The sequence below is a fragment of the Benincasa hispida genome, chromosome 11, assembly GCF_009727055.1.
Source record: "Benincasa hispida cultivar B227 chromosome 11, ASM972705v1, whole genome shotgun sequence".
Lineage (NCBI taxonomy): Eukaryota > Viridiplantae > Streptophyta > Magnoliopsida > Cucurbitales > Cucurbitaceae > Benincasa > Benincasa hispida.
The window spans coordinates 50137454-50149292 of record NC_052359.1 but is presented as its reverse complement, the minus strand read 5'-3'; the positions used below and the strand labels follow the sequence as shown (position 1 = coordinate 50149292).

Below are 11839 nucleotides of genomic sequence, written 5' to 3'. Positions count from 1 at the left end.
ATATTTTAAAATTTATAAACTAATTAAATATTAATATAAAATTTTAAAGACAAAACTTATAATAATAATAATAATAATAATAATATGCGTAAGATATAAAGAATTAGGGGTGGAAGTCGGGGTTTATATTTGAAATAAATGGGATTGGTAAAAGAAAATGTGCGTGAAAACTGAAAAGAAAGGTGCAAGTTGGGTAATGTGGAAGTGTTTTTATTGGCAAATTGTGGAAGGGGATGGGGCTTTGAAAGGGACAGGGATTTCATTTGGAGAGCAACTTGGGGGAATGCTTTTAAATGTCTACATGTATTTGTCTGCTCCACACCACATGAAAGAATTGGGTTACATTGATTTGGATTGTTCAATTGGAATGTGAAAATGTAAAATATATATTTATTTAACATTGAGTTATGACTTGCAACTCACATTCAATATATACTCTGCAAATTAGATTTCAAATACTTAAAAATATAGCTTTTTAAGAATTATTAGAGAATAAATAATTAAAAAATCTATAAAACTAAAACTAATCCATGTATATGATACAAACTAATAGATGTATATGTAATTGTACCATAAATAGAAATAATATTATGTCAAATTAATATTAAGTTTAGGTTAATTGTTGATAACTCAACCTAAATTGTATGAATCGAGTTGGATTTTTCAAGCCATCAAGTCATTTGAACATCCATAATGAGACAATCTCGATTGATAGTTTTTTACTTTTGAATGTATGAGAGATAAATACCTTAAACTCTTAAAAAAATCCTTAAAACTTTTTATTTTTAAATTTTTTAATTCACTTTTTTGTGATTGATGGTTTTTTCCCCTTTTTTTCTATGCTTTTGGCCTTGTAGGTTCACCTTTTGTTTTAGGATCAATGGCAAATATAACAATCAAACTCACAGTATTATATATGTAGCACAATACAAAAGAATTTGCAAATATAACAAAATTTTGATCAAGCTCTCAGTGATAAACATATCACTAGAATCTATTAGCAATGGAGCCTATCACTAGTAAAAGTTTATCAAATCTATCACTAATAGATTTTGCTATGTTTATAATTTTTTAAAAATGTTGCTAAACACTTTAGGGGTTGTTTGAGCCCCGTAATAGAATGGGTTTGCAAGTAATACAATCTAAAGCCCATGAATGTTTTGGACTCAATTTGTAATACCATCCTCATTCTATTTCCATAGTTTTCAAATCAACTTTCTTTCTTACCGTTTTCACATTTCATGATCTCATTTTCGTTCCACCCTCAATTCCTCACTCATCTCTCATATCCCAATAATTCTGATTACATTCCAACCTCCCAAACAATCTCTTGATTATTAGACCAAAAAATACTATCTATTGCAATTACCCTTTTCTTTTAAAATAATATCTATGAGATTTATGAATTGATAAGTCATTGGTTAAAATGCAATTTCTTCACTCTTCCTTCCAATAATAATCCTTAAATTGAAAACTTATGTTAACAAAGGATGGTATGATTTGTTTTCTTAATCTTTTATTCTTTTAATACAACTATGGTGATGGAAGATTGCGAACGTTCGACCTTTAGAAAGAAAGGTCATGCTGATTACCTTACTATGCTCATCCTTCCATCAATCTTATAGCTTATTTTTGTGTACTCCAAATACTAGCCATTATTATTTAATGACAATAATAATAATAATAAACAACTAAACAAGTTTTAACACGTCTACTAATTTGAACGCAACTCTATGAATAAATGAAGCTATACTAGGGTCAAAGTTCAAACACCATCTCTGCACTGTTCCACTAAAGCCTTTAAGATTTTAAAGGCTAAATTAAAAATAATGTTAAGTTGTACCAGACATATTTCCAGCTATCTTTCTTTTTACACAAGAAAAATGTGTACATAATTGATATACATCTAATAGAACCAACCCAAGACGTCAGTCCCTTTCCATGTATGGAAAATTTTTGGCAGCTAAATCAAAGAACAAAAGATGGAACTGAAGGATGAGCCACAAAAAGTTTTACTTACATGCCACAGACGCCAGTCCTTTCCCACTTTAGCCCACAGGGCAAAACGACCTGCTCTATCTGTATTCAATGCACATGCTCAATTGCCAAATCTTGTTAATAAGACAGCAGGATTTATAGCTAAAGCCACATGAAAAGAATTTGCAATTCATGAAGAACTCCATGCGCCTTTTCATCCCATTCCCGTGATAAAGACCTTTTCTTTCTCTTCCTTTTTGGCAAGGATCTGCAAAGGGCATCGTAATTTTCAGAATATTGATCAAGGCTTTAAAGGAGAATCTCCAATTTTGGTCTATATGTTAAATCAACAGTAGTCTAAGTTAAGGAAATTTTTAGCTTTATAAACATTTTTGTGCTCTTGTAAAACTAAAACAGCGTGAATAGCTTATGTCTCAATGATTTTAAAAATTAAGCTTATAACCAATACTTGCGCTTATGAGTTTCTTTGTTTTATTATTTATTTTCTAAAATTGTATTCAAATTTCAAGTCAATTTGAAAACTATAATAGTTTTTAAAACTTGTTTTTTTATTTTTAGAATTTAAATAGAAATTCAAATATTTCGTTTAGAGAAAAGTAAAAATCATAGTAAAATTGTGAGTAGACAAGAATACATTTCAGAAATAGAAAACTAAAAAAAAAAAAATATATATTTTTTTTTTTTATCAAATTAGGCCTTAACTACAGCGTTATTTCAAGTACGATTAAAAGCTGAACAATACACCAAAGATATAAATGCATAACTTTTCTATTTGTCTTGTTCATCAAATTTGAAGATTATAAACTAATAAATAAAATTTAAGACTATTTTATGTATATTATAGATACAAGTTTAGTCTTTTTAAATTTTTTAGTTGCACAATAAAGGATGGTGAAAATTCAAACCTTTAACCTTTTGGTTGAGATTATAGTACTTTAATCGGTTAAGTTGGGCTCAAGTTGACATTGACTACAAAGAAAGTTGTATATTTTGATATTAATTACTTCCTCACCTCTTGTTCTATGAAAATAAAAAGGTGCACAGGGACTCTTACATTAAATCAGGTCTGATCAGCTCCTTTCTCCATCTAGCCTTTACGATCATCAATCATAAATAAAATCTTCCTCCTGAGATTCTTAATAATCTGAATGGAAGAAACAAGGACGATGGATTAATTCAGAGAAACCAATCATCAGTGAAGTATACCATAGAACCAAAGTTTTCCGGAGTTCAATAATAGAGTACAAACTGAGTTAGAATTCTCTGCCCATCTTTTAGCAGAAACTCCAGCATTTTTCATGTGAGAACAATCCGTAGAATCAAAATTCAAAAAGTATGACGTATTTTCCGTTGCTTCTGCTACCCAGAGATGATTTATTTGGTCCTTTGGTCTCTTTATAAGATTGCAGAAACCTGCCTGAAGGAAGATTTGATCTAACAGTAAAATTAATGCTAACTATATAATTAGGTAATGATGCACTTTGGATTTGAAAAAATAATAAGAAAAGAAAAGAAAAAAGGGTTACATACAGTGGAACCGATGAGGTTGCAGTTCATTGGCACAAATGACTCATCATCCGCATACGGTGAGCAGAAACTAATAGCAAGCAGTGAATTAGATATGCCTTCTGAATGTGACTCAGATAGAGAACCATCTGCCACAAATATCCACTGTTTCTTCTGTTGAGCAGTAGTAAAAACTTCTCCCACATGTACAACAATTGCTACCAGATCAAATTCACTGCATATAAAAGGACAGGATGTTAGGGATACCACACAAAATGTCTAAAAAATTGAATGATGCCTTTTAAAGAATTTAGTTGCAAGCTTTACCTGGATAGAGGAACTTCCCCCAAATTTGATAACAAAACGGATTTCCGGGGGTTATAAAAGGGCCTGCAGCAGAAAAGGCATGAGTTTGCAGCTCAATTTTACCAAAACAAGAGACATGCAAAGACGTACTCAAAGCATTTCATGGACTGGGGAGATAAAGACTGCCATTTGGTGGTTGATCCTTTTGTTTGCAAGTAAAGAATGTCCGCATCGCAATTTATTGGCACAAGTCCTCCAACAGCATATGCCTGGCCCTCGACCAGCTCGAGTTGCTATCACATTGTTTAAGTATATTCAGTTAGATACTTGTAAGGCAAATAAATCTTGCTTGTTCGTCATAGACACAAGGCAATTGAACTCGAGAAAAAAATTAAGTAAAATCATCCATTGGTGGAGAAAGTGTACAAAGGAAAACTCAAGTGGTAGATGACTCGAATGGAAAAGAAAATTGACATGAGAATCGATAGGACAAAGACCAAATGATTGGATTCACCTGCTTCTCTGATGGATTCCAGATTGTAATCAAGCCCTCCTTCCTATGGGTTTTTCTTTGGTTGCTTTTGCTTGTAAGTCCAACCACTCTCACTCTCATAAATGGAGTGACATCTCTCCCACTTAACCCAGCATCTGCCAATGCTTTCTCGATTGATTTTTCCATGTCTGATTGCCTGATTGCCTAAAATTTTAAAGGCGTGTTTAACAATCTGATTTAATCTGTCCCACAAAATAAAGTAAAATAAGAATAACCTCTATTTTAGCTTGGTAGCTCGCAAAAGAAGTCAACTGTTCAGGACTCATCTCTGCCATCAAAAGTTCAGGTTCGGCTGCTGTCTCGAGGATCTTAAAGAGCTTTGCCCCTTCTTCACTATCGCTCTCATTGTAGATACTACTCTTTGTCCCTCTCTGGAATTCAGAAACAATACCATCTACGATAGCTGTGCGCCTACAGTCAAAGCATCATTCAACCACAATACAAAGTTAACAAAACCTCCCTATTGCATCTGCAATTCTTGAATTCGATCTTTTATACTAAATCATATTCAATCTCTAACTTATAGCAGACAAACTAAAGTAATACATGGTCAATATTGTCCGTGTTAAAACAAAGAATTTGAAAGAAACACAGCTTGGGGGATCCACCTCTGGTCATATAATTGCCCGATCTTCATCTCCATCCTCTCAGTTCTTACTATGGATGCCCCATCACCTAACCTATATCAATCATGGCAAAGTTAGGTATCAAGATTATAGCATTGATAGCATTTCATACAGAATAGTCGACAAACTCATCTTGAATTACCTCTCCTTATAAAGAACAGGGTATTTCCGTGAGACTCCAACCAAGGTCCAAGGAACTGGACCCCCACTGCTCTTGATGCACTTAAAGGATAATGGGACACCGGCATTTTTGCCTGCACAGAAAATTGAAGTGTCGAGCATGCTTAAAACAGTAAACTATAGGCTCGAGTTGTCTGAAGTAGACAATTGGCATTATCAACAGAATTTCTGAACCACTCACAGAATCCCAGTCTATCCGCCCAATGAGCTCTATAAGTTCCATTTATATGCAACGTCAAATAAACAGTCTCTGACATCTGTAGTTGATGATGAAAGGCTCAAATGGTCAGGAATAATACAGCAAGTCTAAACCAGGAATAGACAAATAGTTGATTTTCATATTAAAAATTGTTTCTTCATGGTCCTTTTATGTTTATCATATCCTCAGTACAAGGGCTTCTATTATGAAACATTATCAAAGTAAAGAAATTAAAATGAAATAATTTGAAGCATTAACACCAACGTGGAAAGTATAGGAACTAAATATGTGATTTAATCAAGAAATAAACAAAAACAACCTCAAGAGGTGAAACAGGCCCGATCCAACCACACAATCTTGCTCCCCATATCTTCAAAAGAAAGGCACGACCGTAAGCTGGAAGCACTTTCAATGAATAAAGGATTGGACAATTGATAGATAATTACCCGGAGTTTCTGTCCCACAAACAGTTTTCCCATAAGAAGTTGCTTTGACAGCGGCCCATCCAAAAGAGCATCAATGGAATACCTACAGCATCCAATATCAATGCCAAAGAACTAAAATATGTAATGAAAGTTCTATGGGGTCAGTTCCATACCATCCATCAGTCAGTTCAACTTTTGCCCCTTCACCATGTTCAAGCTCGTTGATCATGGATGAATAAACTTGGGCCCTTGATTTGCAATTTGAGTGAATAGCTGAAATACATAAAACTAACAACATTGATGGTGGTGCATCTCCTTCTAATATTCTCTTTATTGCAGAACGGTGGCCTTGATTGACTTCTCTTTCATACCTGTCAACCGTTAAATAATTTATTTCACTCTTTTTATAAACATGGGGTAGTTCTATTCTATCATAATTCAGTATAAATGCAATCATTCACCTATATTTTAATTCCTCGAGAACATTGGAAACTGCCAAAAATTTTCTATTTGATTTGACGGGGCTTTGCCTCTCATAACAGGCCAGTTTCCAAACAATCCACTTGTAGTGATTTGTGACCCACCTAAACAGCCAGAAGTGCCAAAGTTAAACCCATACCGAAGAAATTGAGAAAACTCAATATGGAGCAAGAACTGATCATATATCTCATATATCTCCCTCTGCAAACAGTGAGGCTATTAGGCTAAGCTACTCCAAGGTCCAAACTTCTCATGCACCCACAAGGGTAACAAAGAAATTCTTCATTGTGACCCGAATTGCATTTGGTTGGATTGCACCCTCTCATAGTAGTGTGTGTAAGGATTACAACAAGAAGAGAAAAAGTCAGAAAAATTTACAATTCAGAAGCATGTTGCAGAGAAGCTCCAGAGTCAGCTAACATATGACGAAAAGCTTCTACTCCAATACAATGTGTGCCAGAGTTGTCAGGAACTTTATATTTCTCTGCATTTTCTGCTTTGATCTTTCTGACTTCATCTGACAAGTAATCCAACTAATTCACCATAGTTGAAAATATTGTCTCAGTATCAAAATTCCACAGAAAAAATAGGTGTGCTGGTCTTAGATCTACGTACCTTGTCATAGTTTGATGGAGGTTTTCCAAAATACTCCTTGATATACACCCTTGAAGTTTGATGTGGATACCAAGTGGAAACCCTTCTTTTGCAACTGAAGTTATTAGACGACGAAGTAGATAAACCTGGTCAAAAATATAATCAAGAATCCACAAAAATATTGAAACTAACGACTAAGTTGAGAAAAGGCTAAAGAAGGTAAGCTGACTTGTGGTAACAAGTGATGCATTTTTATTCAAGGGAGTGGAGAACTTGGAATTCCGGGGCCTTTTGAATGGAGATATAGAACTTGTACCCCAAAGCTTCCTCTTCTCGTTATTACTAGCTCTATCACTTCTACTTCTTGAGTCAACAATATTTGATATATCATTTAGCGGCCCACCAAATGACCGCTCACCTAAATGAATCCCTGATCTAATTCTATTTTCAGAAGCATTCTCTACTATAGTACTCGGCTCTCTAGGCTGGCTGCCTAAAGTTTCTGGCAAACAGGTTTTACTGTTGTCAAACCTACTGATACTTTCTTCTTCAGCTGCATCAAATTTCTTCATCAAATTACTACCTAATATACTTTTTGACTTGAATGAAGATTGCATAACTCTTGAAGATGATTGTAGTGGGAAAACAAAGCTTTTGGATGTGTGTTTAGTAGTTGACTCTTCCTTGCTGAAGGAAGGAGTGTGAAAAACATGTTTCCCAATCGACGGTGTTGCATCTCCCGTATTCCTCTTATAGCAATTCATGTCCCCTTCATCCAAGAAACTTCCCAACTCTGGGTCACCAAGGAGGCTTCTTGCACGTTCTAGTGCATCACTTGAAACAGATAAGGATCTTCCCCCGGCTGTATGAAACTTTATTGGAGGAGGCTTGGGAGCCTGATTAGGCAATTCAATTTGTCTAAATGACGGGCTAGCATGATTCTCTAATGAACTTCTTGAAAAGCAAGTATTAGAGACCAAGGGAGAGATGGAAACTGATGCACCGCTCATGTTCTCCATACCACACACACCTTTTGATCCCAAAAATCCCCCTTCCACATCGTATGGACTGATAGCTTGTCCGAAGCTTTGAAAATTGGAACAAGTATCACCTTCTTCCAGTCCCAACAATGTCTTGGCTCTAAGAAGACCTTCAGAAGATACGTTGACCGATTTCCCAGAGCCTGTTTGAAAGAGAGAATTGGTGAAATTACCTGCACTATGCAATTGACCTGCACGAATTGAAATAGTAGAGATTTATCCATCACGGATAAGCACCCTAATTACAGAAAACACACGAATTTCGCTCGTAAGTTTGAATGGACTATAAATTAAAAGTAAATTGGTAGACTGAAGTTAGTGAATATCAGAGATGGAATGTGAACCAAAATTGCTAACTGCATAAATTTTGAATGAGCAACAGTACGCAATCAAATTGAGAAGTTCTACACAGGTCATCCAAGTTGCATTGCACTCGAAGACTTGGGCAAAGTACAAATATGTGTGGATATTAACCGTACGGAAAGCAAGGCAGATTAGGTATTTATAGCTAAAGCCATTGATGGAATTAAGAGAGTGAAGAAAAACCTATATCTGGAGCGTTATCGTCGGCAAGCAGAGATAAAGCCTTATCGATTGAAGACTGTTTAACAGAAACCGATTTTCCCAATCCGGTTCGGAACATCGGAGCGCCGGCACCCGCATCCTCGGGATTTTGCATGAACCTAGAGCAAAGCAAGAGGTCAGCCATGGATGGGAGACGGGCGACGGAGGTGCTGTTACTCCGAGAAAGAGAATCATTTTGTTCGCATAAGGATTTGACTTCGAGACGCTCAGCGGAAAGTTCCCACCGGAAATTGTTGCCGGCATCAGAAGAAATCTGCCACGACGACATGCCCCGTCGCAACGTAGGACGCAGCGGAGTTTGCGTCGCCTTTGGCCCTTTAAGCTCAGTCTGTACAATTCTTCCAAAATGTTTCCCGAATAAGTGGCGGGAAATTTCGCAACCAAGGAGGGAAGAATATCCGACGGGGGAATGGGTTAAACGTTAGAATCACGGAACCTTAGCAAAAATAAATAGATATTGTTTTTTGGGCTAATAATAGTAGATTTTAATTTTTCATTTACCTTTCATTCGTAAAAATATTAAAATGAATTAAAAATAAAAATAAACAAATTTATAAAATTCTAAACTATCTCGAGCCATATAAATAGAATTACAATTGACTTATTGAGAAATATTCGTAATTACACTATAATTACAATAAACATCCAGAGATTGTCGACGTTTCTCTTAGTTAAGTTCTAAGCACCACGACGACTTCTTCTCCGACCAAGTCACAACCATTATTCTTTTCGAAATCGGCTCCTTCACCAATTGTGGCAACACCTCCGACTTCAATTCTATCTTCATCCCCTGCTACATGGCTCTATCTCCTTTCACCAAAACTTCACCACCAACTTTGGATTCAGCTCCTTATCCATTGACTTCATTTATTGCTCCTTCGGAGCCACTAATGATCACTCCAGTTCCATCTTCTTCTGTCTCAACTTCTCCGACACAGGCTCCGTCGTCGACTTCAACCCTAGCAATGGTGTTGTCATTAATAGAATCATTGTCTCAGAATCTATCATTGCAACCATAATTTCCTTCACTCTACTACTTCAAATGTGATTAGTTTGTCTTTACTTTTCACTCTACTGCTTTAAGGAAGCCATCGACACAAAGAAGAAGATGGAGGAGGGCGTACAACGTTGTTGGGTTAAGATAACTTAAGTCTTTTTGGAAAAAAAAATATATATTAACTAGGAATATGATTTTCTAATTTAAAACATGGGAGATATTTTATTTAAAAATAAAGATTTATAATAAAAGAAACGTGCAAAGGAAAAAAATAGCTACAATGTAATTCAGATGAGTGAAACTTCTTGCAATATTTTCGATGAGATATGTACGTAACCTACAAATACACTGTAATTAGTTTCAAAACTATGCCCAACAAATAAATGCAATTGAAAATTAATTAATCAAACTATCTAAATCGCTATTGAACTTACTCAAAATTCCCGTAACAATACTTGTTCTTGCTCTAGACCCAAAACATCGGTTTGGAAAATGAGGAATAAACTGATAAAAACTTTATCTAAATATATGCATTCGTGAAGAAAGAAACCGATTTAGATTGGAGTATGAAAATCTCAATTAAAAATCGTCAACGAAATTACTAACTAATGATGATGTGGTGTTGATGTCAAACGGGAAAATCTCGTGAACAAATGAGAAACAAACAATATTTGACGATGATACATCCTTCCTTGATAGAATATGTCAAGGTGGGTTTAAGACCCAAGGGAAACGAGTTAATATCAATACTGTCTATATGCTTGACCTACCTTTTCACAGTTGCTCTATAGGGATCACTTTAGTGTCTATATGCTTGACCTACCTTTTCACAGTTGCTCTATAGGGATCACTTTAGAAAGAACAAACTTTGCAACTTAAACTCTTGGTCGATGGTCGACTAAGTCGAGCCTTCATCTATACACTAGTAGATTTGATCAATTAAGTCAAGCCTCCAAAGTAGACCTGTTGTCAATGAGAATAAAAAATAAAATCAATAAAAAAAATGAAATTGAAAAATTAAATTAAATTAAATTTAAAATTATATGATAGTTGAAAAAAAATTACAGATTTGTTTAATTCAAAAATTTACAAATGTTATAATTAGTTGTAATGTAACTATGAACGCATTTTAGGATTAAAGAAAAGTGGGAAGATCATTTTGCATAAGCAACTCTTCAATGTTTATAAACAAATGCTTTGCTTCTCTTCCACTAATTTCAATGTTTTCTCTTTAATTTAGAAATGCTAATTTCTAAGTCTTACTCTTGAAAACACCAACAAAAAGAATTAAAATGTCTCAACCCTGTAGGCTGAGACTTATAATCGAACAACGTATTTAAAGGTTACGTATTTGAATCTTCGAGCTTAATAAGGAAACCTTTGATGTCTTTGGACGAGTCTAATAAGAAAATGAGAAAAAGTATCTTTTTAGTCCCAAGTTTTTAAGAATAAGTACAATTAGGCCTTGAGGTTTTAAAATAGTCATTTTAATCTCCAAAATTTGAAAAATAAGTTTAAAAGATCTTGAACCCTATATTCCTCATCTGACTACGATTTTTTTTTTAGATATGACCTAACGTTTTTAAATTAGAAAAATAAGAAGAATGATCAAGTTCGAAAATAATATGGATTTTCAAATTATTGACAAAAATGGGGTACATAGGAAATTTTTTTTAAAAATAGGTAGGAATGGAAAGTAATGACAAAAATAGGGTAGTTTTGGTATTAAGTAAAATTATGTACGGGGTACACGATTAGCATTTAATCCAATCAGTACCATGTCGGCTCAGTTGGTGGACCGATCGAAGAGAGACTCGTGGACCGGGTTCACGATTTTTTTTAAAAAAATCGATTGACTAATTATTTTTTTAATCAAAGATGTATAACAATATTAAGACTCGTGGACCGAGTCCACAAATTCCTTTATTATTAAACTTAATTATATATTTAATCTACAATGAAAATATAATTATTCTGCACCCATATTAAAAAAAAAATGTCATGATACTAAAGAAGATTTACAATTAGTTATTTAATTTGAAAATAAAAGTTTACATGAAATTTAAAGACGACCCCTAGCCTTTACCCCACATGGGGTTGTCTTCATGTGTCTTTAAATTAGCTTCACCCTGTTGTCTTCGTCATCTACAATGAATACATCTTCAATGTCAGCAACATTGAGTCGTATTGTTTGTTGAATAATACTTTCTATGTTGACCAATGTTTTGGTGACACATTGAACCCAACTCTGGTAAATTGTGTTGTATTGAATATTGTTATACATCTCCAATAAAATTATTCTATACGATGAAAAAAATAAATATTAAACAATATTCATATCATATATTTG

The 11839-nt window shown here is 34.4% G+C and overlaps 1 protein-coding gene across 3 annotated transcripts; it reads right to left on the bottom strand.

The window, feature by feature from the left end:
• Window positions 1-1784: 1784 nt before the first annotated feature.
• On the bottom strand, window positions 1785-8916 carry LOC120092156 (protein BREAST CANCER SUSCEPTIBILITY 2 homolog B). 3 transcript variants are annotated; one of them, XM_039050381.1, is made up of 19 exons: window positions 8454-8916; window positions 7097-8098; window positions 6889-7013; window positions 6652-6806; window positions 6255-6377; window positions 5967-6164; window positions 5815-5896; window positions 5688-5738; window positions 5351-5426; window positions 5132-5243; window positions 4972-5043; window positions 4579-4774; window positions 4325-4507; window positions 3961-4103; window positions 3832-3894; window positions 3529-3739; window positions 3248-3415; window positions 3053-3142; window positions 1785-2245 (listed from the first exon to the last, which is right to left on the bottom strand). In XM_039050381.1, exons 1-18 carry the CDS (start codon window positions 8758-8760, stop codon window positions 3086-3088), a joined length of 3324 nt encoding a protein of 1107 aa, XP_038906309.1. In that variant the 5' UTR covers window positions 8761-8916; the 3' UTR covers window positions 1785-2245; window positions 3053-3085. The 3 variants fall into 3 exon arrangements, with proteins under 3 accessions (XP_038906309.1, XP_038906310.1, XP_038906311.1); XM_039050382.1 differs by lacking the exons at window positions 1785-2245; window positions 3053-3142 and having other exon boundaries at window positions 3254-3432; XM_039050383.1 differs by lacking the exons at window positions 1785-2245; window positions 3053-3142 and having other exon boundaries at window positions 3254-3411.
• Window positions 8917-11839: the final 2923 nt, after the last annotated feature.